The sequence below is a fragment of the Gracilinanus agilis genome, chromosome 1 (assembly GCF_016433145.1).
Source record: "Gracilinanus agilis isolate LMUSP501 chromosome 1, AgileGrace, whole genome shotgun sequence".
NCBI lineage: Eukaryota > Metazoa > Chordata > Mammalia > Didelphimorphia > Didelphidae > Gracilinanus > Gracilinanus agilis.
In genome coordinates this window covers 643,923,290-643,950,524 of record NC_058130.1, presented here as the reverse complement: position 1 = coordinate 643,950,524, position 27,235 = coordinate 643,923,290, and the positions used below count along the sequence as shown (strand labels likewise).

At 37.7% G+C, this 27,235-nt stretch overlaps 1 protein-coding gene across 2 annotated transcripts in view; it reads right to left on the bottom strand.

The window, feature by feature from the left end:
• Nucleotides 1-6,489: 6,489 nt before the first annotated feature.
• BAALC (BAALC binder of MAP3K1 and KLF4) overlaps nucleotides 6,490-27,235 on the bottom strand; it is a 101,720-nt gene continuing 80,974 nt past the window's right edge. The window contains exon 2 of one of the 2 annotated variants that reach the window (XM_044668739.1): nucleotides 6,490-6,851. In XM_044668739.1, coding sequence (XP_044524674.1) covers nucleotides 6,769-6,851 — 83 coding nt within the window. In that variant the 3' untranslated portion in view covers nucleotides 6,490-6,768. The remainder of the gene's footprint in view (nucleotides 6,852-27,235) is intronic. The other variant, XM_044668725.1, reaches the window with a different exon arrangement.

The following is a 27,235-nucleotide window of genomic DNA, read 5'->3' as shown; positions in this document are numbered from 1 at the left end:
TAGAGCAGGTTTAGGCACAGTGGGGAAAAAACTTGGAAGAAATGTGACTGGGTACAGCCTTGTCCTAAAAAAGGAAAGCATGACCTCTCAAAAGAGGCTCACTTGGCATATGCTTCCATGCCATGGAATAATCTCTCATAACAGAAAAAAGGAATGATAATAATAATAATAATAGCTAACATTTATATAACACTTTAAGGTTTGCAAAGTGCTTTATTACCCTGCCACAGTTCCAAAGAACTCATGATGAAATGAGAGGCATCTACCTTCAGGTAATGGACTCAGTGAGAACTGAAACATATTTTCCCCCCTTCTTTCTTTTTTCTGCCTTTTGGGATAGGGGTAAACATGGCAAAGGGGGGAATTTGTTTTGTATGTTTGTAATGAGTTGTGCTTTTGTTTTTTGTTTTTTCTTTACTATCCCAGTCAGGTGAGGAGGAGTGGGATAAGGGGAGAAATTTAGAACTGAATTTTTAAAAAGGTCTTTATATATATATATATATATATATATATATATATATATATATATATATATATTATCTCCTTTGAACCACTCGACGTCACTGTGATGCAAATATTATCATCATCCCCATTTCAAGGTAAAAAGAGGATTGACCTGAGATAGGGTTAAACTTCAAAATCAGGGCTTCCTGGCACCTTTTCTGAGAGATGCTATATTTGCCACATTACTTAGGTACAGGGGTAGAAGGCACATAGTGCAATGGATGTAGACCTGGAATTGGAAAGACATGAGTTAGCTATGTGACCCTAAGCAAATCACATAACCACTCTCAGCCTGAGTTTCTTCAGCTGTATAATGGGCTAGGACTGTTTCTTTTTTAGTGTTTCTATCACTAGTATCCAGCACAAAATCTTTGATATGCTAGATGCTTAATAAATGTTTGTTGAATTGACATTGACCTGAAAATGGCTAACAGAGATTTGAAACCCAGGGTAAGTCAAGAGAACACTTAGATGCCCTCCATCCATTCATCCATCCATCCATCCATCCATCCATCCATCCATCCATCCATCATCCATCCATTCATTCATCCATCCACCACCCATTCATCCATTTATCCAGCCAACCAGCCATCGCCAAGCATTTTATTATGTCAAATTAATCCATCTAACTTAAGTGGCTAATTATCTGGCCCAGGTGAACTACATCTCAAGGTACTATTGAGGCAAACAAGAACTTAATGACTAGAGCAGCTGGGAGAGTGCCCATCAGGCCCTGGACCACTTTGAGTGCTGATGACCAGGTTACAGGATTGGGACTTATGAGACTTTAGAAATAATCTATGTGAGTATCCTTATTTTACAGATGTTAAAACTGAGACACAAAGGGATTAAATGACTTTCCTAAAAGCACACAGTTAAGCAGCAGAAATAGAATTTTAACCCTGGATTAATGAACTTTATTGATGAAGAAATTTTCAGTTTTATTTTAAGCATTCAGTGAGATTCAGAGACATACCCAGAATTCTTTTGGGGGCAGGGTGGAGAACAAGAAAACTTGTGAGGCTACATTTAATAGTAGGCATTCAATTGTTCCCTTGGAAAGTACCAGCTGCACCTAAAATAGGAATATTCTCTGCATTCTGAGAAATGTGTCATGTTTAAAATGAGGCTAAATGAACTAGTAAAGCTAAGTTTCCTGCTGTGCTTAGCCTATTCCTGGTTATAGGGGAGATGACAGAGAAGTTGACTCATAGAAAGGAATAGCTTTCAAAAACTGGCCCTTTTACTTAAAGAGAAACTTGTGGTGCTTCTCTGGTTGGCTGCAGTTATGGACTTCTATTAAGTAATATTGGTAGGGACATATGATTCACAGGTACTCTAAAAATTTATTTTTAGAACATCAAAATGTCCCAAATGCTCTTTTTGAAGAGACAAAGTAAAGCTGAAAGTTTCTGGGAATTAAATGAAGTAAGAAGTGTTTTGATCCCCAAGTTATCTCTTCTTTCCTCTACCAACCTGTTGACTCCTTCCTCCCCATCTTTTCAATTAAATTCTAAATAAATTTATTAATTACTTATTATTTAAAAGGAATCATTCTGAGTGCTGTGTTTACAAAGATGAAAAATAATAATATCTTGGATTTAAATGGTGCTTTAAAGTTTGCCAAGTCCCATATAAAAATTTTTTTATCTTCACAACAACCCTAGGAAGTAGATACTATTATTACTTCCATTTTACAAATGAAAAAACCGAGTCAGGTAGATATTAAGTGACCTGCCCAAAGTCACAGAACTAATAAGTGTCTAAGGCTGAACTTGAACTCAGGTTATCCTGATTCCAAATCTAGCACTCTAATCACTATGACACTTAGTTGTCTAAAAGCATTCCCTCCCTTCAAGAGGATACCCTAACAATATATTAGAGGAATGAACACTGACTCTAGATTCAGAGGATATTAATTCAAATCCAAGATCTACTACCTGTGTGACCCTGGGCCAATAACAACTTCTCTGAATCTCAGTTTCCTCAACTATAAAGTGCTCAGATTGGACTAGATGACTTCTGAGGTTTCTTCTAGGTCTAGATCTATGATCCCATTATCCCAAGACATTCTACTGGGGAATACAACACGTCCACAGATAAACAAAGGAGGGAGAGAAATATTAATTTCTTCTTTTATGTATTAATTAATTAATATATAATCATCATAATAAGTGGGAATCAGGAAAGGTTTCTCATTGGAAATGTCACATGAACTGAGTCTGGAAGAATGTTCAGGATTCTAAGAGGAATGATAGAGCGAATGCCTTCCAGCCCAAAGGTGACAGAAAATGTACAGAGATGAGAGATGACATGTGCAGAATTTATATTATGAGTCCTTTGGAGTTATGGTGGATCATTGTATTGATCAGAGTTTCATGTTTGATTATCTCTACAATTCTGCAATTACTGTGCAGATTATTCACCTGGTTTTGCTCGCTTCCCTTTGTAGCAGTTCATATGTTTCCCTAAGTTTTTCTGAAACCAACCCCTTCATCATTTCTTATAGCATAATAGTATTCTTTTACATTTCATATACCATGGCTTTTCAGCTATTCCCCTATTGATGAGCATTCATTCAGTTGTCAACTCTGTGATTACAAAAAGGAGCTGTTATATTTTTGGACATATGAGTCATTTTCCTTTTTCTTTGATCTCTTTGAAATATAGTTCTAATAATGGTATTACTAGGTCAGTAGATAAGCTTCTTTCCTCTTATCCATAGATCTGGTCAGTTGTTTCTTCCATATTCCACTAATTTATTATTATATCACTCTTTATGCCTAAATTATCTATGCATTTTGAGTTTATTTTGGTATGCAGTGTGAAATGTTGGTCCGTATCTAGTTTCTGCTAGACTACTTTCCAGTTTACCCAGCAGTATTTTTGAAATAATGAGTTCTTGCTCCAGTTGCTGGGATCCTTACATTTATCAAACATCATTTGCACTGTATATTGTGGGCCTAATTTATTTCATTGATCGCTCAATGTATCTTTTATCCAGTGTCATATTGATGATTAGTATTTTATAATATAGTTTGTGATTTGGTACTGTTAAGCTACCTTCCTTCATATTTTTTTCATTAAAACTCTTGATAGACTTCAGCTTTTGTTCCTCCAGATGAACTTTGTTATTAATTTTTCTAGTTCTATAAAGTAATTCTTTGTTAGACAGAAAACAAATACATTTACGTAGTATTGTCATTTTTATTATATTAGCTTAGCCTACCAGGAGCAGTTAAGATTTTTCCAATTATTTAGATTAATATCCTCCAGTTATTTAGATCTCTATTTGTGTGGAGTGTTTTGTAATTGTATTCGTATAGTTCCTATGTATGTCTTGTCAGGTCAAGTATTTTATGCTGTCTGCAGTTATGATGAATGAAAATTCTTATTTTGTCTTTTCTTGTAGAGTTTTATTGATACTAAATAGATGCTGATCATTTATGTGGGTTTATTTTATATCCTGTAACTGTTGAAATTATTGTTTCAATACCGTCATATCATCTGAAAAATGTGAGTTTTGTTTTCTTGCTGCTGAGGCTTATTCCAATTTCTTTTTCTTGTCTTATTACCATAACTACTATTTCTAGTAAAACACTGCATCCTTCCTTCACCCCCAATAATACTGGAAAGACCTCTAACTCATTCCAATTATAGGTAATGCTTGCTCTTGGCTTTTTCTGATCATGTTTTCCACTCCCAAACAGCAATGACCTTTGCCTTACCCTCATCAGGGTTTCACATAGTACTTTTTACATCTCCTATGCACTTAAAATCTATTTGTGCATATGTGATGTCTCCTAAATCAGACTGTAAGCTTCTGGAAGAAAGAGATGCTATCCACTCTATGCTTGGCATTCTACCCTGTCTATCACAGGAGTCTAAACACATAGTCCCTTAATAAGATTCGTGGAATCGAGGTTATCTCACTTAACCTCTGATTGCCTGACAAAACGATCTGCTGGATCCACTAGAGAAGAAAATGGCAAACTACCCCAGTGTCCTTGCCAAGAAAACCTCATGGATGATAGTTATGGTCCATGGGGTCATGAAGAGTTGAATACAACTGAACAATTGATGAAGTTGATGGAGACAAGATCTGGGTCTGGATTTAAGACACAGAACTAATTAATATAGAAAATTTAGTTACAGGGTACTAGGATTAGTTCATTTTGTGCTATGAATCAGGGGGCCATTGGAGGAACCATGGATCTAGAATCAGAGGAATTAGGTTCAGGTTCTACCTCTTCTACTTACTTGCTTGGTAAACCTTCAATGAGTTATTTCAACATCTCCAAGGTGAGGAGGGGCAAGGACTGGACTAGTTGATCCCTAAGGAAAGTCCTTTCCATCAATGAAGTTTGAAAAACTCTGTACTTAGGATGTGAATCAGTTTTCTAGGCTCTTAGAAGTTTATGGAGCTTCAGTCTGCACCTGGCTTCAGGTGAGACTTAGTGGGACAATGAGTTGACAGGCAAGATGGCTAAATGTATTTTCACCTGCAAGTCTTTGTTCTTTGGGTTAGGTTACATAAACACACACCACCAGATTGCCTAGTTCAGCTAAAAATTGAGTTTATTTAAACAGAAGCAGATGAAAGAACCTTTATTCTCCCTTAGGAAGATCCCAGGTGTGGATCCCATCTTAGAGAAGCATGTAATGTTATTGGTGGGAAAAAAAATGCTTTCAGCTAAATATATACAGCTCTCCCTCATTTTATAGGGCTGCTAGAAAATAGTTGCCTACCAAAAGTTTTTTTAACTGTATAAACTTTCTAAGAGGGGTAAAAACACATAAGTCTAATAGCTCAACATGATGACTTCCTAGGTTCCAAGAGGACATTAATCCCTGGGATCTGCTTTAGGTTATTTACCGAGAAGGCAGCAGGGGAAAATATCAGCTTGTGCCATTGAAATGTTCCTTGGTTTCTTCCTTCATGTGAATGATGAATCACCTTTGATTAGTCATTCTTAGTGATGTCATGTAATTATACTGAGAACCCTTATCCTCAAGAAACAGAGTCCTGGATGTTGAGAGTTTGAGACCCTGCATTTAAAACCAAGCCCTCCCCCTTTTAACTTGTGTGACTGAGCAAGTCACACATCTCTGGGCCTCTGTTTACTCACCTGTAAAATGAGGGGGTTGGATATGATTGACCAAGAAGGTCTTTTCTTGTTCTTGATAACATGTTCATAGATCTCAAACTGGAAGGGACTATATAAGCCATTTCATCCAATCCCCTCATTTATAGCAAAGAAACCCAAGGCTCAGAGAGGAAAATGACTTATCCAAAGTCACATTGGTTACATGTGTCACAGGTGGAATTTGAAGCAGATCTTGCTCCAAATTCAATATTCTTTCCACTCATGATCCTATGGAAGAATGGAGACTTGGTGAACAACAGAGCTGAATTCTGTTGTGGAAAAATATCCAAAAGGGTCCCCCAGACTGGCTAGATGTGTTCTACACTCTGCAATTACTCACTGGAGCCAACACGGCACCTCATGTAAGAAAACAGTGGAAGCCAACAATCATGTAGACTTTATTTGGTGTTGTAGTTGTGACACTGGAAATGTATTCCCTTTCTTACCAAGGGCTGCTTCCCTGTTGGGGAAGGGGACATCATTATAGCTCTGAGCTAGATCTGAATCTTTACTCCCATGCTGAAGCAAGGAATAAAAAAGAAAATAGATGATTTCTTGTTTCTTGGCTTCTCCCCTTAGGGAGCTGGAAGAAGGCCAGCTTTGGAGCCAACTGAAATGCTGAAAGTATTATGACACAGGCATAAAAAAAAAACATTGGTGTGATGGCCTAGAAATATTCAATGGCAGCTTGTGGATAATAACTCTCCCCACTGCAACTTTCCTCCCCTGACATTTTCCATTTCAAAAAAGTGGCCTGTGACTGTAGTAGGTCGATGCAGTTCTGTAACCTCAAACCCTGGAAGAACACAAGACAGAACTTGGAGAGAGGGAAAAAAAACCAAACGATCCATTAGCAGTTTATTATCACATAGGAATACTGTGCTAACACATTAGATAAAGACAGCTCAGTAAATGTCCAAACACTGATGGCAGCTATTTGCTGCCACATAAGAGATGCAAAGTAACCGAAGGCACTCAGCAATTTAGCCTGTTCAATTAGGACCATCATGTTTCTTTAAGTTCCCTTGTGGGATCATCAAAGTACCGCCAAATGGCACTAGTCATCCTCCCTTTGATTGGAAAGCATAGCTAATTCACCCGAGTCTTCATAATTCTTCTATCTCTGTCCATTGGTCGGATGCTTTTGGTAACACTGAAGGTGACTTCTCTTGCTGGCATCTGCTTGCGCTCTTTTTTCACCTGTTAAAAAAGGTTTACAATATTGAGTTATACCTCCATTGAGCAACAGTCAAAGATCCCTCTTTCATAATATTTTGAAGGATAGTACAGGGAGAGGAAATGGATTAAGTCACAAGCCGCAAGTAATATTTTCCATCCAGGACTCATTTTTTGGAGTTAAATTGTTCAAGTTAGGAGTAATATATAAATGTTCTCCTAATTGGCACAGTTGGCCTGGGTCTGGGTCTGAGGTCAGGAAGATTGCTCTTCCTGAGTTCAAATCTTGTCTCAGACACTTAATGATTGTATGATCTTGGGTAAGTTATTTTACAGTTTGTCTCAGTTTCCCCATTTGTAAAATGAGCTGGCGAAGGAGATGGCAAACCATTCCAGTGTCCTTGACAAGAAAACCCAAATGGGGTCATTAAGAGTTGGACATACCTGAAAATGACTCAACAACAAAACAACACACACATATGTGTATGCATACATATATACTATATAGTCACAGGGCAGTTAGGTGGTGCAATCAGTTGAACACCAGTGTTGGAATCAGGAAGATTCATCTTCCTGAGTTCAAATCTGGTCTCAGACACTTAATGGTTGTGTGACCTAGGGTAAGTTACCCTACACCATTTGCCTCAGTTTCCTCATCTGTAAAATGAATAAGAGAAGAAAATGACAAACCACTCCAGTATCTTTGCCAAGAAAACCCAAAATGGGATCACAAAGAGTTGGATATGACTGAAACAACTGAACAAAAACAAAATGAATAAATTACTACTAGGACTTTATCTGACATTTGTATAGCATTTTAAGAGTTGCAAAGCACTTTGGATACTTTCGGCTATTCTGATCAGCACAACAATATGCTAAAGTAACCAAGTCTGAGTGAAATCATGTGACTTACCTATGATAAATAGTATGTGGCTGAGGCCATAAAACTAAGGCTTTTCTGACTTCAAGTTCAACCTTTTAGTGACTCCACTACAGGATTCTCCCTTTCAAAACAATATTTGAGAGCTGGTGGTGGTTGTTGTTTTTAATGAAATACAGCATCTCCCAAATATCTTAGTGAAATTTTAAGCTTTCAACTCCATCTTGATATATGATCCTATCCAGATCCTGGTGATTATCCCTGGATGCCAGATTACTCTCCTTTATCATATGTTCAATCATTCCCCTTTCTAAATTCTCACCTTTTCCCTTAGATCTACTATTGCTTCTATAGCACATTACTGGAGAAAGTCACACAAAATACTAAGTAGTCCACCACATATTTATCTGCTTTTTCTTCAGGGTTGCTCTGCTGCATCACAATCCTTTTACTCTTCTCTGACTGGCTATCTGTTGCATTCCTCACTGTGGCCAGTCTAAACCTCTTCTCAAGCCACACCACCTTCCCTGGTTCTCCTTCCCAGTGAAGAATCTCACCTCATGAACTTCTTAGAAGAAAATTCATTGGCTCAGTCCAGAGTCAGTCAGTTATCACCCTGAAGAAAACAACCCTAGATCTTTGTTTTACCCAGACAGCATTTCTTTCCTAATACCATCTAGACAACTAGCCAGACCCTCTCCTCACTCAGGCTACCTAGTCCTGTTGGGCCAGGATAGATATTAGTAGAAAAAACTAACAATCAGTACTCTTGGGAGCAGGGAAGAGACAAAACAACTTCTTTAAAATAAGATTAATTGATTCATACATATATAATTCACACAAAATTGCCTAGTCTGGACTGGCTGACTGGTCTTCAGCTGTTAAATTTGAAATTTTAAAAGCTCAGAATCAGCAAACTGCCATTTTTGGGAGCACCTGGCAAAATGCCCTAGAAAAGTAAAGATCATACCTAAGGGAAAACTCACTTATTCGACTGTATCACCGAAATGACAGTCCTAATTTCCAAGCTTGCTTTAAGGTTGCCATATTATCATTTTTGGTGGAGTATTAACAACAACAACAACAACAACAACAACAACAACAACAACAACAACAACAACAACAACAACAACAACAACAACGAAGATATAATCTTTATTTGCACTACAGTGATTTTACTTCAGGACTCACCAAGAAGCTGTTTCTGGGACTTGTAAACCACTGTTTTTTTTTTTTTCCCTTTCCTCAATAAACAAGGAATCTGCTTAAAACCAGAATCTCCAAGGTGAAAGGGAGAATCCTTTTAGTAAAATTCATGCCTAAAAATGACCCCCTTTCGCCCCCCATACATCTTTGGAAAATGATTTTCCTAGTTTTTCTTGTTTTAATGAGGAGGACACTTGTCAAGGTGACCACATACTTTGGATTAATTCTAATTGCTTGAAATTCAGGTTTAAATTTAACCTAAATTTGCCTCCTTGCAACTTCCACCAACCTCAAGACTTCAAGATTTGACTTTTCAATCACTCGACAGCATAATGACAATGAAACCTGTCAAAGGAAGTTAGAAATACATTCTGCAAATAGCATATCTGCTTTGGAACTGTCCCAACTATTGCATCTCTCATCCACTTGGGTAGGGATGGGGATGACAGCAGTACCCAAATATTTTTCTATGACTGGCCCTGAAATCTTAGTATTCAATTCATTTCAACAAGCATTATGTTTCAGGCTCTGGAGATGCAAAAGAAAAATAAATATGAAGATAGTCCTCACCCTCAAAGAATGTATTGGGGAGGAGGTGGTAATACAGGAGAACTACATAGATAAACATCAGATGATAGCTCAGGTCTAGCATTCAGGCTAACAAGTGTGAGATTGATTACAAGACAGGCTTTATTTCCCCAGTCAAAAACTAGGAAACACAAAGGACTCATACCAAGGTTTACAAACTGTCAGCACAACTCTTTTCTATGCTGAACTTCATCTCACCCAGGCAGTCTTCCAGACAAATAAGACTAGTCCCTGGTTGGGGGCCCCCTTGCCAAAATGGGAAACAGTAGGAGTAATAAAGAATAGCCTTCTTTCCTTTGCTAGTGAGAGTGCACATTATTCACAGTAGCACGGGAAGCCAAAGACTGGTTTTTCTTCTTTACACCATGGCTGTCTCCCTTGTCTCTCTTTAGCTCTGCTCACAGAGCTCCTCTCTTTGGTCAGAAACTTGGTGTTGCCCTTTGATGGCTTCCAACTACTGTCAATTCTGTGGCCCTATGGTTCCTCTTCTTCTAAGAATATATCAATTCTCCTCTCTCTCCTGGGGCCACATAGTTCCCCCTCAAGTGGGAATATGCATAGGTTTCTACACCAGGGAACCAAATCTGTAGCCTTTCTGCTATCCATGTATTTAAGCTCTCTGTCTCTTACTCTCTTTGTCTCTCTGTCTCTCTGTCTCTCTCTGTCTCTCTCCCCACCTCCTTCCTTCCCTCCCTCTAAGGAGTATGCCTATTATCTCTCTTATAGGGTAAACTAAAGATGTAGCTCAAATGTGTGACTGATAATGACTTAAACATCCTCTGTGAGTTGTCAAAGGGCCAATTGTACACAAGGTGAGTGTACGTGTCAACACTCGATTAAGGACTATAATCAATATCAGATCAAGATCACAAATGTGATTTCAATTGGCCTGCTTATATCTTGTATACGGAGACATGAAATGTCCTGACATTCATATATACATGTGGCTATGAACTCAAACACACAATTTCCCAGTTCATCAGGCATGCTAATATCCTAACCCAAAGACCAAGGGTATTGGAGACTCTATAGTGACATTTCTAATTCTATCTTTTCCCTCCCTTCCCCTCCTATACTGATTTCTAGGAGTTTAAATACAAAAGGTATAAGAGATTTAGGATAATAGGAGGATGGAAGGATCAAGTGAGGGTTTTTTCAGATCGAGGAAGACACTAGTATGTTTGTAGGCAGACAGGAAAGAGCTAGTAGAGATGGAGAGATTAGAAATAAATAACAGAAAGGGGATGGTGGAAGGGGCATGTTGTAGCAGACAGGGTGGAATGGTATTGCTTGAGCAGGGAGAGAAGGAAGGCTATTACATCATGTGAGACGAGGGTGACTGGCTCAATCTAAATTCTGAAAAGTTCCCAGCAACTGAATCCGATACACGTGAAGATGCCTTGCAAGTTATATTCAAATGAATGTTCTTAAGATGAAAGATTTAAAGCTGGAAAGCCTGGCCTCAGATATATCCTAGCTATGTGATCCTGGACAAGTCATTTAACCCCATTTACCTAGCCCTTGCTACTTCTGTCTTGGAATTGATACTAAGGCAGAGGATAAAGGTTTAAAAAAAATGTAAGGCGCTTTCGAGATGTATCTAGTCTACCTCTTCCTCCTTTGCAGATGAGGAAAATGAGGCCCATAGAAGTGAACGGACTTATCCAAAGCTATGTAGATAATCAAGTGGCAGACCCAGGCTGGTAAAGACCAAGAAGAGGCATTCAAGGGAGAGATTTTGGTTAAATGAATAGATTCAAGTGCCATCTACATCAGTGTGATCATTGAACCTATGTGTGAGAATAAAATCATTACAGGAGACACTGTAAAAAGAAAAATGAATAGAGTGTCTAAGATAGATCCTTAGAGGGTATCAATGTTTAAGGAGTGGATTCAAGAAGGATGAACCAATGAAAGAGATCAAGAATAGGTCTCAGGTAGAAAAACGATTAGGAAATAACAAGGGCTATTTTATTTTTGTTTTTCTATCTCCAATGCCTCCACAAAGCAAGTGCTTAATAAATATCTGTTGACCTGAATTAAGCAAGGTCATTGTTTTATTATATGAATTGGAAAAACATTTGTGAAGTTCTTTCTTTGTGCCAAGCTCTGGGCTAAGCACTGAGGCCATAAGCAGAAGAGATAGACCATTCTGGCTATCAAGGAGATCACATTCTAAATAGAGGAGACAGCACAAAGAGAAGAGTGCAGCTACAGGGCAAGATGGTTTAGCAGAAGTCCTTAGAATCCAGTGTCATAGTGTATGCCCAAGTCCTTATGGGTCTAGAGGCCATAGCAACAGGACATTGATGATAAAGCATCCTGGATCATTTCTCTATTACTTCCACTCTGACTGAAGCTCAAGTCCTGACTATTATCACAATTATTTTATTGCTGTTCAGTCATTTCAGTCCTGTTCTATTCTTCCTCACCCTACTTGGGGTTTTTTTTGGCAAACAGTGGTTTGCCATTTCCTTCTCCAACTCACTTTACAGATGAGGAAACTGAGGAAAATAGGGTTAAGTGACTTGTTCAGGGTCACACAGTTAGTGTCTGAGGCCAGATTTGAAGTCAAGAAGATTAGTGTTCCTGACTCCAATGCTGGCACTTTATCTATTGCACCACCAACATTTATATTATGCCAACAATTATATTCTACCACATTTAATGTTGTGGATCAGACCCTGTAATTTCATTAATGAGAGAAACTCTTGAGAAGAAAAATCTCTCAACCAATGCAGATGATTCATATCAGAGGCTTGCTGAGGACCACAAGGCTTCTGTGTGCACGGTAGAAAATGACTTAAACATTGCCAGGTTCTCCCTGTCTCCAGGTCATCCCTCTGTGCACTGCTCCAAGCTCTCTCCCTCTTATGGCTGTTTTGAAGCTTGGAAAACTTTCAAGGGGTCTAAGAGGTGTTCTCTCCCTATCTTAGCAGTCTATAGATGGATGGAACCCCAGTTCCAAAGCCCATTGGTTGGAGATTCTCTCCTTATTGGTGGAGATCAATGCCATGCCTGCCAGAAGAGTGGGAGACCAGAATTGGTGAGTTCTCCACCAACAGTCACACACCAATGGGCTTTTGGACTGGGAGTTACATGGAGGGAGGCTAATTGAGTTGTTTCACTTCAGCAGAACCTGGCTAATCATAATTTCAAGTATAAAGAGCAGGAGGAAAAATTGCAGGATCATAGTACATGCAGGTCACCTCCTTAAGGAATGCCCTGAGAGAGTTCTTGAGGTAATGAAAAGGACTTTGGGCTTCTAAGAGCTAAAGGTTCTGGGTCAATGCATAACCTCTCAAGTACCTAAGGTATTTGAATCAGGCAGTTATTTTCCTTTCTGATGTGGTTTCCCAGCAGTAGTTATACCCATTAATTTAGCGAATTATTTTCTTTAATGAGGGCCAAGGAGAAAGTGTCACTTCATTTAATTACTGGCTGTTCTTCTTTCTTCTGGTTCCCATTTTAGAGATCAGTGGTGCCTCTGGTATCTTTCCCTCTTTTGAGGTTGTTTTAACTACCATATTGTTCCATAAGCTTAGTGGAATCTCTTTAGAGGGTCAATTATACTTTGTGTTCTTTTGATAGCCTTTGACTGCTGCACTTCCTTTTCTTGCTGTTTGGTTTTTAACTTTTGTAGGTTTCCTGCCCCAGGAATCTGCAGTTCCTAGACCTAATAGTTGAACTTTTTCATTAAAAATGATTCTCCCATCATCCTTTCAGGGGAGAAGCCAAAGTAGGAACAATAATTCCCTGGCATCCCCAAATCTATGTGTTTGTTTCTCTCAGGGTTCAGAAGTTAATTAGCCAGCTTATTAAATTCCAGAGAAGGGTTTTTCTTCATTTCTTAGTGTAAGCATGGACTCAGAGTACAATTAGCAGATTATCGAAAGTCAGGAAAACTGGTTTCTAGTTTTAGTTTGACTATTGAGTGACTCAGAACAAGATCAAATTGATACTACCATTCTTGGAAAGGGCACATGTTTAATTCCCTATTGCTCCATTTACCATGTCAGTGACTTCCCAGTTTAAAACACCCCTCCCTAGCCACAATTTGCTTTTTATTATCTTCTATTAGAATGTAAGCCCCTTGAGGGCAAATTCGATATTTTTAATATTTGTATTCCCAGTTAGCATGGTGTCTACAATAGTAAAGGCTTAATAAATGCCCCCTTTTTAATCTATTCTGAGCCTCAGTTTCCTCCTCTGTAAAGTGAAAGGAATGGGGTTGGTCTGGATTATTTCTTATATCCCATCAATATTATGATTCAGGACTTCAGCTAAAATCCCTTTGATCTCTTTAATTTTTTTTTCAACAAATAGAAATCCAGATGCTATCAGTCTTACCCAGACTCCAAAGATTCCACCACACCCACGTGAAGGATTTTCCTACCCCTTGGGCTTTTTGAATGCCAGGTTCAAGATTTTGGAATGTATCCTTTAGGGAGTGGGGAACCATTGGAAAATTTTGAGCTGGGAGATAGTATGATTAAATATGATTAATTTAATCTGTGGATTTAAGCTACAAGACAGCCAAAAGGCAGAACACAAAAAGTGTCTGTAGGGGGTGAGAAGAGATCAGAGTTTAGGAAGCTGGCATTTGAATTTCTAGAGCTGACCTCACAGAGAGAAGGGCAGATACTCTTTAAGTGAATACTTCCCTCTAATTGAATCCTCTAATTGAAAATCAAATCTATAGCATCTTATCATGATAAAGAGTAGAGAAAACCCTAGAAAAAAGTAAATGAGCCTGTTCTAGATAGAGTCCCTAGTCACAGAGCCCCTGGCTCAGGTCAGTGAACAGATATAGCAATTAGCTGAGAGAGTTTGTTGCAAAGAACTAGTTATAAGAGTCAGAAAAATATGAAGTTCAAGGCAGGAAGATAGCACGATGGATAGAACACCAAGCCTGGAGTTGGGAGGACCTAGGTTCAAATCTGACCTGAGATACATCCTTGCTGTATGACCCTAGACAATTCTAAGTGCCTAGCTCTTGCCATTCTTCTGTTTTAGAACTGACAGTAAGACAAAAGGTAAGTATTTTTAAAAAAGAAAAAGAAAAAGAAGAAATTCTCTTGCATTGACTTAAAACTCTCTGTCTCTGTCTCTCTCTCTCTTTTTCTCCACTTTTCTCCATTCTCCAAACAACTAGCAAAGTGATTTTCCTGAAGCCTGTATCTGTGGTGGCAATTCAGAGCCATCTCTGTGGGCATGTGTGCCAATGCACCAGCACAGAGTTTGCCTAAGTTGTTTGTTACTAGAAATCCACAGGGCTGGGGGAGGGTGTGTGTGTGTGTGTGTAGAAACTGGGTTTCTCCCCTCCCCCTCTCCACAGGCACCTGAGGACATTTCTCACATCACCTAAAAGGTTCACCATCACTGGCCTATATAAACCAGACTTTGCCAGCCCCTGACTTAATAAGAACAAGTGGCTACATTTCTTATACTAGAGATGGGTCACTCACAACAACATAATATCCAGCCACCCCAAAGATTATACCAGGCCTTGCCTGCCCTTTGATCCAGCCATACCATTGTTGGGTTTGTACCCCAAAGAGATCATAGATAAACAGACTTGTATAAAAATATTTATAGCTGCGCTTTTTGTGGTGGCAACAAATTGGAAAAGGAGGGTATGTCCTTCAATTGGGGAATGGCTGAACAAACTGTGGTATATGCTGGTGATGGAATACTATTGTGCTAAAAGGAATAATAAACTGGAGGAATTCCGTATGAACTGGAGAGACCTCCAGGAATTGATGCAGAGCGATAGGAGCAGAGCCAGAAGAACATTGTACATAGAGACTGATATACTATGGTAAAATTCGAATACAATGGACTTCTGTACCAGCAGAAAGCAATGACACAGGACAGCTCTGAGGCATTTATGGTAAAGAACTCTACCCACATTCAGAGGAAGAACTACAGGCGAGGAAACATATAAGAAAAACAAATGCTTGAACGCATGGGCTGAGGAGGACATGATTGGGGATGTAGACTAGAAACTACCACACCAATGCAAATATCAACAATTTGGAAATAGGTCTTGAACAAGGACACATGTTAAAACCAGTGGAAATGTGTGTCGGCTATGGGTGGGGGGACAGCGGGGGGTGAAGGGGAAAGTAGGAGCTTGAATCATGTAACCATGTTAAAAATGAATATTAATAAATGATTTTTAAAAAAAGATTATACCAGGCCAAATAATGATCAACAAGTCACTGAAAAACCGTAGTGACTTCTACCAGAACTGCACAAGTGGTCAACTGGAGACCCCCAAAAGCAAAGCCACCACTAGCACAATTTTAGTCAATCAAAGATATTTGTATCCTATAGTGGTTTGTGTCCAGAGGTAACAAGAGTCGAGGATTCACTGGAGAAAGTCACAGGGTTGTCAGAAAGTTCTTTAGAAGTCACAGAGAGGAAAAGTAGGTAGCAACCAACATGGTGGTCCACTGAACTGAAAGTCAGGAAAACTGGTTTCTAGTTTTAGTTTGATAGCTGAATGACTCAGGGCAAGACCAAATTGACACTACCATTCCTAGAAAGTACACACAATTAATTCTTCATCACTCCCTCCACCATTTCAGTGACTTCTCAGCCACAGAACTAGACCCTATGGTCACTGACACTCATATCCTAGATGCCAGAGGGGGGCCTAAAGATAAAGCACTTTAAACACCAAAGATCCAAATTGGGGGAGGTAAGTAAAAAAACCCAGGGGACCAGGGTAAGATTAAGCAAGGCTGATCATCTCACCCAAAAGTGCAGTAGAAGCCAGAGCCTAATCCTGGCACAAAGTCCTAATTTATTAACAAAAGCGAAAAACATGAAAAAAATGGAAAAAATACTAACTAGTATAAAAAATTATTTCAAATATAACTGTAGGAAAGATTTCCCAAAAAGTCTACATGAATAGCCAGAGAAATACATGAATTCCTAGAAGAAATAAAATGAGATAAAAAAAATTAAAGCTCTTAAGTGATTGGAAAGACAATTTGAGTTCACAATAAAAATAAAATTCAACATAAGAAAATCTAGGGTCCCCCTCTTACCTCTAAGATTCAAATATAAACCTCTGTTTAGCATTCAAAATTCTTCATAACCTGGCCTTTTCCTTCTGTCACAGCCTTCCTAGACTACCATCCAGTGAGACTGGCCTACCGCTGGCTAGTGAGACCCTGGCCACCAGAAGTGACTCCATGTTTGACCACTGATTGACCATCCCAAGAACCAAGAAGTTTCTATGTACCTATGTCTAAGTTTAGTTAGCTAGATTTAGTCAATGAATGCATGGTGCTACTGATTATAATCTGTTTAATAAATCATCATAATCCAGGTCTACAAGATTAGCACACTTTACTAATCATAATGTTCTTGTCAAGGTTAATATAGGATGGGCAAAGAGTTTGGAGTCCTTGCAACCCACTGATTAACTGGCCTTAAGTGATCTTTCCCATTTAGTTCATTATGAATCTGCCCAAGAACAACAATCAGATATCAGAAAAAGAGACCCAGAAATCTGGTTTTCCATTGGGGGATACTCCCATAGTACTCCTATATTACTGCTTTTCTGCTCATGGGACCCTAGAACTAAAGAGTCATACACTTTCATCCTGTCAGTAATAAATGCTTGACTTATGATCCTTTGATGAGTTATGTTCCTTCCTGGTAACTCACCCACATCTCCATACACTTCTCTACCTGAGCAATGAAGGTTTGCCAGTTGGGACCTTAGAGCTATCCGAAAGTGAAATCAGCTGCCCCTTACTATTCCCATAGGTCTTCAGGTAGAAGCTAGGTGACCACTCACTAGGGATTTTGTAAAGGGAATTTCTGTTTGGATATGGGTTGGCCTAAATGATCACTGATATCCCTTCAAATTCTGAGTTTCTGTTAGTCTTTTATTTATAGTTTTAAGTTCCTTTTGAAAATGAGACTTTTTTTAGAAGGAAAAATTTTTGCTTTGTGAATGGTACCTTTTTTGCCTTGCATGGCCTGAATGTCCTATGAGTTTGGGAGATAATGTTTCATTATGCTCAGGATGGACCAATTATCTCAACTTCTCTGTGAAAAAGGTAGAAGGTATTAGGATACTTTTCTTTCAGATGAAGCAGTCAAAGTGACAAAGGCTAAAGTAATTTGCCAGAGCATCTGTCAGAATCACAATGAACCAAGACCAGACACACAGAATACTGCTAAGTTCCATTTTCTATGGGAACCCCATTTGCCTTTCCCACTAAGCTATCCAAGTTCAGATGAGTGGCACAGTCCTAGTGTTAATCAGCCAGGGTTTCCTTCTTATTCAAATGAATAAAAGGCAAACCTTAAAAAAGCTTTGTTCAAACTCTGCATCACCTTTTCTCAACTTTTCAAGTCCCTTTAAAGAAAGACAAATATTTAACAAACCTCTGGTTTCTCTTGGACTCCACTGGTCTCTTTGACATTGCTTCATGGATTTTCAAGGCACTAACAGGGTCAATGAGGACATTTGATCTTAGCAGCTCAAACAAGAGTCAGCCTTACTTGGATCATTAGGCAAGGTACAGACACTGCTAAAGGCCAAGATGGAAAGAATTCTGGGAGCCATCAACAAATCCAGCGTAGAAGGCAGATGGCCAAAGGACTGCCTTGATTCAGCACAACTTGTAAGTTTTCATCCACAAAAATTGTGTAAAGACAGAATAATGAGCACTCTGAACTTTAGTCTTAAATATGCAACTGATCATTTTGTTCTGGAGACCTATAAAATGGAGATGCCCAGTGGTTTACACACCAAGATGGATTTCTGGCTTTACGGGGATTGGGAGGTTTGTGTTAGGTTATTTCCTGGTCTGGTTCCATTTATTTAGTATCAGTGGCCAATTATATGCATAACCTGTGAATGAGTTAGGAGGAGGTCTACCCCATCCATGTGAAGACTTCCCCTGGCAGATGGCAACGATTTATTCCAACTACCATGAAGGCAGTTGAAAGAGATGCTGTGGAGAGCTTAGAGCCTGGTCAGCCATGGAAGGCATTTTCCACTGCATCTCTGACCATCACCAATCATCTTGACTTTTGACTTGCCACTGAACTTCGATGGCTCTGGAAGAGACTGAGATTGACTAACATAGTGCAACTCTGCCTCATTTAAGTTCAATTTATGTGCAAGTCAAGACATCACCCATTATGTAATATCATTGGTCTTCAAAAAATGAAGGGCTGAACAATAACCCATGTATAACACTCTGCCCTGAGAGGGATACAAAGAAGTAGAGTACAAGCTCCTTGAGGGCAGAGGCTGTGTTTGCTTTGTTTTAATTTTTTATCTTTGTATCCTAGCACAGTGACAAAAACATTTATTGATGTTTGTTGAGTTGGAAAAAATCTAATTTTAGTTACCTTTGATTTTCTAAGTTGTTTCCCTGAGGACAGGGCTGGTCAACTTTGCAAGTGTGTATTAGTGACACACAAACATAACCCAGGAGGTGGATCCTAAAGTCTCTGGTGAGTTGCTAAGTTTCTTCTCTCCATTGTCCAACACATCCCATCAACCCTCCCAGAGGAAGCACCATGCTATTATGAAAAAATGAAAAAAGCCTTCTTGACAAGAAGTTCTCAAATGGGAGTATCTCTGTCCTAATTAAAGTATGCTAACTATTAAGAGAAGGCTTCTTTTGTTTCTTCCTTCTCTCTTTATTAGCCTCTACAGAAGAGTTAATTGTTGAACAATAGGCAGAATACCAAACAGCAAAGGACCTACGTTCATAATTCCGACTCTGTTAGGTATGTCTTGGTTGAGATTAATATGTTTGAGTGAGGCAAAATTTGATTTGGTGTGACTATAAAATGATACTGAGCTGCATTTAAGGTAATTCAAATAATTTAATTTGGTCATTTAATTAATTAATTTAATTAATGCATTGTATTTGATCAGGGCTTTAATATGATGCTACATCATCCATCTGAGTTTGCCCATCGTGAAGGGTGGATGCAATGAAAACATTTTTCCTTTCTCTAAATCTTCATACATATGCAAATATTAAAAATGCTATTTTTAAAAAAAGAGCCCTTGACAAAATGGGCAAAAGGAAGAGTACTTCAGATGGTAGCATGGCTAGTGCAAAATAAAATAAACAAAAAACCAAAAGGATCTTCATTACATTAGAACAGAACTTTGATGTATTTGAATGATATAAATGTGGTCATAGTAACCCAAAAAACCAAGATGTCTGAATGCCTGAATCTATGGTTCATAATATTATGAGATATACAGGAGAAATAAGAGAAAAAAGGCAAAATTGCATCAGCTTTTTTTGTATTTTACAAATAATTATGAGGAATGGAAGGGTTCTAGTGTTAGAAATGAAGTGCCTTTTAGCTATAAGAATTGAAGGCTACAGTGAAAACCACATTTCTATTAGCAGAGATACCATTCAGATAAAAGCTTCAAGTCTATACAGGACAGTGAAAGAAAATGGAAATGAAGTATATAGTGAAAAAAATTTTAAGTAATGGTTCCAAGGCAGAAGTGCTGTAAGGGCTGGGCGACTGGGGCTAAGCGACTTGCCCAGGGTCATACAAACTAGGAAGTGTCTGAGGTCAGATTTGAATGCAGGACCTCTCATCTGCAGATCTGGTCTTTAATCCACTGAGCCACTTAGCTGTCCCTAGTGAAGACATTTTTATTGCAAGTGTTGGGTGGTTCAAACACTTTTAAAAGCGAGTGCAATATCATAATGTTACAATTCCTGGAAAGGCAGCTAGTGCAGATGACACTGCCATAGCTAAACAATATGATGCTTTGAAGAAAATAATCAAAGCAGGTGAATCCATTGATCAACAAAATTTTAATGTAGATAAAACAGGCTACTCTGGGAAAGGATGCCTTCCAGAACTTACATTTCTAAGAAGAAAAAAACTCATCTTGGATTTAAAGCTCTAAGGCTTGCCTAACACTTTTATTGGAAGGTAATACAGAAGGGGATTTTAAATGAAAGCCGATGCTTGTTTATTGGTCTGGAAATCCTTAAACTCTAAGTGGCTACAACCATTCATCTCTTCCAGTTCTTCAGCATTAAAATAAGAAAGCTTGAGTGACTAAAGCTGTTTTCAAAGACAGATTTGTATTATTTTAGCCCAGCTGCTGAAAAATTGCAAGGACAACATTATTACATTTAAAGCATTGATATTAGATAATGTTTAAGTCATTCAGCTGCACTTTTGTTCATAGTGTGGAAATGTGAGCATGCAGATTCACTGATATTAGGATAAAGATCTGTGCACCTATCTGCATATGTGTGAAGATTTAGAGTAAGGGAAGATGTTTTCATTGTAATACAAGTAGAGGCTTATCTTTGGGTGTGATATTTTGTAATTTTTGCTTTCTGTAATTATTCTGTTACTTTGTAAAAAACTTGAATGAGATATGCATTTTTCTTACATCCTTTGAGGTTGCGTTAATAAAGAAATTAAAAAAAATTTTAACATCTTATTGTAGGGAGCAGCTGGGTGACTTAGTGGATTGAAGACCAGGCCTAAAAATTAGAGGTCCTGGGTTCAAATTTGACCTCAGACACTTCCTAGCTGTGTGACCCTGAGTAAGTCACTTAACCCTCATTATCTAGCCTTTATCACTCTTCTGCCTTGGAACCAATACATAGTATTGATTCTAAGATGAAAAGTAAGGGTTTTTTAAAAAATCTTACTTCAAAGGGTCTTTTTGGATATACTTTTATTGAACTGGAACCAATTATATTGGACATATAACTTCATGTAGTTAAAATTTGATCATTTATGGGATTCATTATTTACACTCATCGGGACCTAGCTATACTATTTCTGTGATCTTAGGGAAGTCATTTAGCCTTTCTGGCCTCAGTATAATTACCTATTCAATTAAATCATTGAAGTTAGATGATTTTTAATCTTTTTATTTACATTTTATTTTCATATTAAGCATTTATTGTTTCTTCTTCTCATCTCCCGAAACTCATAGAAAAGAAAAGAAGAATCCTAGTATCATGTAAGTACAGATATGCAAAGCAAATTCCCAAATTGTACATGTTCAAAAATGCTTTCCTTACTTTGCCTGTTAATCAATTTCTCTCTATCTTGAGGCAAGCAGAATTCTTCTTTATCAATTTTCTGGAATCATCTCTGATCAGAGTTCTTAAGTCTTTAAAATTATTCATTTTTGTAATATTGACACGACAGCATATTAATTGTTCTCTGGTTCTGCTCAGTTCACCCTGAATCAGTTCTTACAAGTCTTTTATGTCTCTCTGAAATAAGATTTTCCCTCATGTCTTGTAGCACAGTATTACATTAGTGTAGTACAATTTGTTCAGCCATTCTTCTATCAATCAACATCCCTTTGGTTTCCAGTTTTTTGCCACCACAAAAAAGAGCTAGTATAGATATTAGGGAACATATAGTCACTGATCTCATTGGGATATGCAGTAAATGGTATAGCTGGATCACAGAATATGCAGTGTTTAATAGCTTTTTGTGCATGGCTCCAGATTGCTTTCCATGATGATTGTACCAATTAAGCTCCACATCAATGCACCAAGGTATCTGTTTTCCTGCAGTTCTGCCAACATTTGTCATTTTCTTTTTTCTCTCTCATCTATGTAAATTTGATGAGTATGAGGAAGAAGCTCAGAGCTGTTTTAATTTGTGTTTCTATGTTGTTAGTAGTTTGGATCATTTTTATGAGTATAGTTCATATTGTTACTTGGAAAACTCCTTTGTCATATCTTTAGACTTTTTAATTTGTTGTAAAATGGCTCTTTTTCTTGTAAAATTTGAATCAATTCCTTATGTATCTTGGGAATGAGACCTTTTTTTAGAGAAACTTGCCCTGGGACTTTTCTCAAGTAGTTCTTTCCTTTATTATCTTAGCTATATTGGATGTATTTGTGCACAAACTTAAAATTTTATGCAGTCAAAATTATCCATTTTCTCTTTTGTGATCCTTTCTATCTCTTGTTGATCATGAATTTCCCCACAAACATAAATCTGTTAAGTAAATCCTTTCTTGTTTCTCTCAATTGTTTGTGATCTGTTATATCTAGGTTACATCCTTTTGGAGCTTATGTTGGTATAAGTTGTGAGAAGTTGGTCTAAACCTATTTTTTTCTATATTGGTATTTAAAATTTCTAGCAGTGATAGGAGAGGATAAGGAGTTAAATAATGACTCTTTAACCTATTAGCTTAGATATTTGTGTTCTTTGAAGATTGGATTCCTAGGCTTTTTTTGCTTCTTTATTTGTGTTCCCAATTGGTTTTATTGATCTAGATTTCTATTTTTTAACCAGTACCAAATTCTTTTTGAGAATGACTGTTTTGTAGTATAGTTTGAAATTTGTACTGCTAAATCCCATTCATCCTTACTCTATTTTTCCCATAATTTCTTTTGAGACTGTTGACCTTTTGTACCTCCAGATACATTTTTGTTATTATTTTCTAGCTCTAGAAAAATATAGTTAGATTAGAGAGTTAGACTGGTATAGCACTAAATAAATTCATTTAACTATAGTTTCCATTTTATTATAGGAATTCTGCCTATTCATGTGCAATTAATATTTATCCAATTATTTAGGTATGTCTTTACTTCTGTAAATATTTTATAGCTCAGTTTATATAGTTTTTGTGTTTATCTTGTTGGGTAGTCTTACAAATATGTTGTATATATCTGATAGTTATTTTAAATAGTATTTCTCTTCCTTTCTTTTCCTGCTGGATTTTCTTGGCATTATATAAAAATACTAATGATTTGTGTGGATTTAATTTATATCTTACCACTATTCAATACTTATTTATTATTAAGGTCTTTTACAGATTGAGAAATATAATTTAGTTACTGGATTCCTTTAATTCTTTCTCCCTCCCTCCCCTTTGCTCTCACCTTTCTTCACTCCCATTCTAAAAGTCACATTTATTTGCTACGTGTGTAATAAATGTAGCCATCTTTTCTTTCTACTTTCTCAGGGACTTTAATGTCTAGATTTGCCCATCTCTTCTTGATAATATTTCCTTCTGTGATTGTCAACCTCAATTTATGAAAGCCCATTTAAATCATCAACATTCTTTCTATCAATTAGCACTCGTGTCATCCAATAGTGAGTAGATCCCTGAGGGAACAAGAAGAGGAGGGCAAGTTTTTAATAAGGTAAGGGATAGTGAAAAATTAGGCACTTGGGGATGCTGGTTATGGTCTTAAATCTACTATGCAAATATATGTTTTAAATCTTTAAACTTTGTATCTTTCCCAGTACTCAAGCACAGTGTTCTGCCCATAGTAAACTCTTGATAGCTAGCTAGCTAGATAAACGCTTAATATGTGCCAAGCCCTAAGTATACAAATACAAGTCCAAAGAAAGCTCCTACCCTCAATGAGCTTACATTCTTTTATTTCCTTTTTAAAACAATCTATTTGTTTGTTACATTAATTCTCTCCTTCCCTCCCCTCTCCTTATTAGAGAAGGCATCATTTGACAAAAAAAATCTGTATATATAAAAGAATGTCTTACCTGTTTCTGTGAGCTTACATAAAAAAAGTTTGAAAAATGGGAGACAGGAAGAAGTGGAAGCAAAGATGCCAAAGTAGTGCTGAGGATCATAATCTAATCTAGATTTGCAGTAAGTATGACTGGTGCGGGTGCTATTTAATCAATTAATGTTTGTTAAATTGAATCAAATTAGAGTTATGTACAGATTGGTTTGGAATGAGATAGAAAGTCCTGAATCTGAGTCCAGGACCTTCCTAATGGGCAACTATGGGGCTGTGGACTGAGCAGCTTGTGGGGCTACAGAAAACAATAGAACAAGCCCTAGCAAACACAAAGGCTATAAACTATGAGCCTGTTGCCTAGAGTGACTTAGAGGTGATGATTATTCTCTGAAGGATCAAATTAGGGTTTTCCAAGTGAAGCTTGTCTTACTGCTATCCAGCGTTCAGTGCTTCCTCCCTCCCTATGAGAGTTTTGTGTCCTCATGCTCTCCCATGGCTGCTTAGTCTCCGACTAGGCCTGCTTGACCTTGTTCCCTGCCCTTCCTGACCTCACTTTTCCTCTCAACTAAGAGAAATTCTGGACCTGAATATGACTAATAATTATAGCTCATAAGAGTTAGCATTTATATGATACTTAAGGCATGCAAAGTGCTTTACATATGTTATTTCTTTTAATCCTCACAACAATCCTGTGAAGAAGGTGTAGTCATTAGCCCCATTTTGCAGATAAGGCTGTGATTGAGGCTGAAAGGGGTTAAATGACTTGCCTAAGATGATATAACTAAATAAGTGTCAGAAACAGGATTTGAGCCTGGATCTTCTTATATCTAAGCCCAGTGTTCCCTCTGTTGTGCCACCTAGCTACAATTATAATGAAAAAAACAGTTATTGAAATGGAAACTGTGGGAAACTGAAGGGGAAAGGAGTGTGCATGCAGGTAGCAGGGAAATTATCTTTTTATCTTGGGATTTATGACAGAAGAAGAGAATAAAGCTGGGCTCCAGATTTGAAGAGAATAGAATTAAAAGGAAAGATAGGTAGCATTTCTTGATCTAAAGTTGGGCACGGTAAGTCAATCCATCAAAATCAATGAACATCTCTTTGTGATAGCAAAGAATTAGAAATTGAGGGGTTGTTCATCAGCTGGTGAATGATTGGACAATTCTGAGGTATATGATTGTAATGGAATATTATTGTGCTATAAGAAATGACAAACTGGATGATTTCGTAAAAATCTGGAAAGAACTACATGAACAGATGCAAAATGAAGTGAACAGAACCACAGGAACATTGTATACAGTGACAGCAATATTTTTTTGACAAACAACTGTGAATGACATAATTCTCAAAAATACAGTGATCCAAGATAATCCCAGAGATTTGGAATAAAAAATGCAATCTGCCCTCCAAGAAAGAACTGTAGGAGTCTGAATGCAGACTGAAACTTAGTATATTTCACTTTTTTCCATTTCTTTTATATTTGAGATATTTTCCACAAAATGATGAATATGGGAAAATGTTTTACATGCTTGCATGTGTAAATATATATGTATATATACATATATATTAGATTAATTACTATGTAAAGGAAGGGGAGAAATAAAAGGAAGTAAGGGAAGGAAAGTGGGAAGGAAGGAGAGAATTTGAAACTCAAAACTTAAAAAAAAATGGTAGGGGCAGCTGGGTAGCTCAGTGGATTGAGAGCCAGGCCTAGAGACAGGAGGTCCTAGGTTCAAATCTGGCCTCAGACACTTCCCAGCTGTGTGACCTTGGGCAAGTCACTTGACCCCCATTGCCTACCCTTACCACTCTTCCACCTAGGAGCCAATACACAGAAGTTAAGGATTTTTAAAAAATGGTAAAAAATTGGTTTTACATGTCATTGAGAAAAATAAAATATTATTAAAAAAAAACAAAATCAATGAGCATTTATCAAATGCCTGCTATGTGTCAGACCCTATGGTAGGAACCAGGGGCCCAAAGACAACAATTTAATGGTTCCTAACCCTTATGGAGTTTACAGTTTAGCTAAGGAAGATGGTATTTACCTATATAGGTATATGGGCTGCTAGGTGGCAAAGTTAGGTAGAGGACCAGGCCTAGAGTCAGGAAAACTCATTTTCCAGAGTTCAAATCTGGTTTCAGACACTTACTAGCTGTGCGACCTTGGGCAAGTTGTTTAACCCTGCTTGCCTCAGTTTCCTCATCTTCAAGATGAGCTGGAGAAAGAAATGGCAAACTGTTCTAGTATCTTTGCTACAAAAAACCCAAATAGGGATCATGAACATGACTGAAACACTGAACAACAACAATTTACTATGCTGTTAGAGTTGACATAAACCATCTCACCACCAATAAGTGCCGAGTCCAAGGAGAAGTGGGCTTAAGTTTGGAGACCAAGTGTAGCAAAGAGGCATTTCACAGATCCTGGAAGTCCTTTTGTTGGAATCCTTACAATTTTCTTCCTTAAATGAATTGTAGCTTTACTATTGCTTTACAAAACCATCAAGATATTTATCTCACTTCATCCAATCTGTCCTTGGCAGACATTGGTGGGAGCTACTTCCAAGGACACTGCTAGGACATTCTGAAAGTAGTTCAAAATCCCGCAAGGTTTAGGAACTCACAAGGCTATCCTCCATATTATCAGGTTATTTAGGAAAATGCTTGATTTAAATAGGGGCTTCCCTTATCCACCCTTTTACACCAATAATCATTGTTAGCTATTTGCGTTGTTTCATCCACTTTCAATGCAGAATAGGAAGGTTTTAGTTACACAATTAAATGACAGCAAGGGTCTTCAGACATATGAGCAACTATTCTTCCCACTACATGATTGATCAAAAAGTGGAACCATTCAAAACTGTATTGAAGTGCTTTTTTTTTTTTGCATTATTGTTCTTTATGGTTGTACTACCTTCCACATGACATCCCACAGAGCCTTCCCTTACAATAAAGGGGAAAAGCTGAACAAAATAAAAACATAGTTACCATATCTGATAGCATAAGAAACATTTCACACCCATAGACCTCCATCTCTCCAAGGTAAGGAGAAAGGTTCCTCATTTTGAAGAACATAATTTTGTTGGCATAAACACAAATGGTTCCAATCAGGAAGCAAAGAGTAACTCATCACACAAAGACCCATATGGGAACTCTTCGTCTAATTTAGATTTTCAAAAAGACAAGTTCAAATGTGGAAAGTGCTTTTGGAAAACAGGTATGCTGAT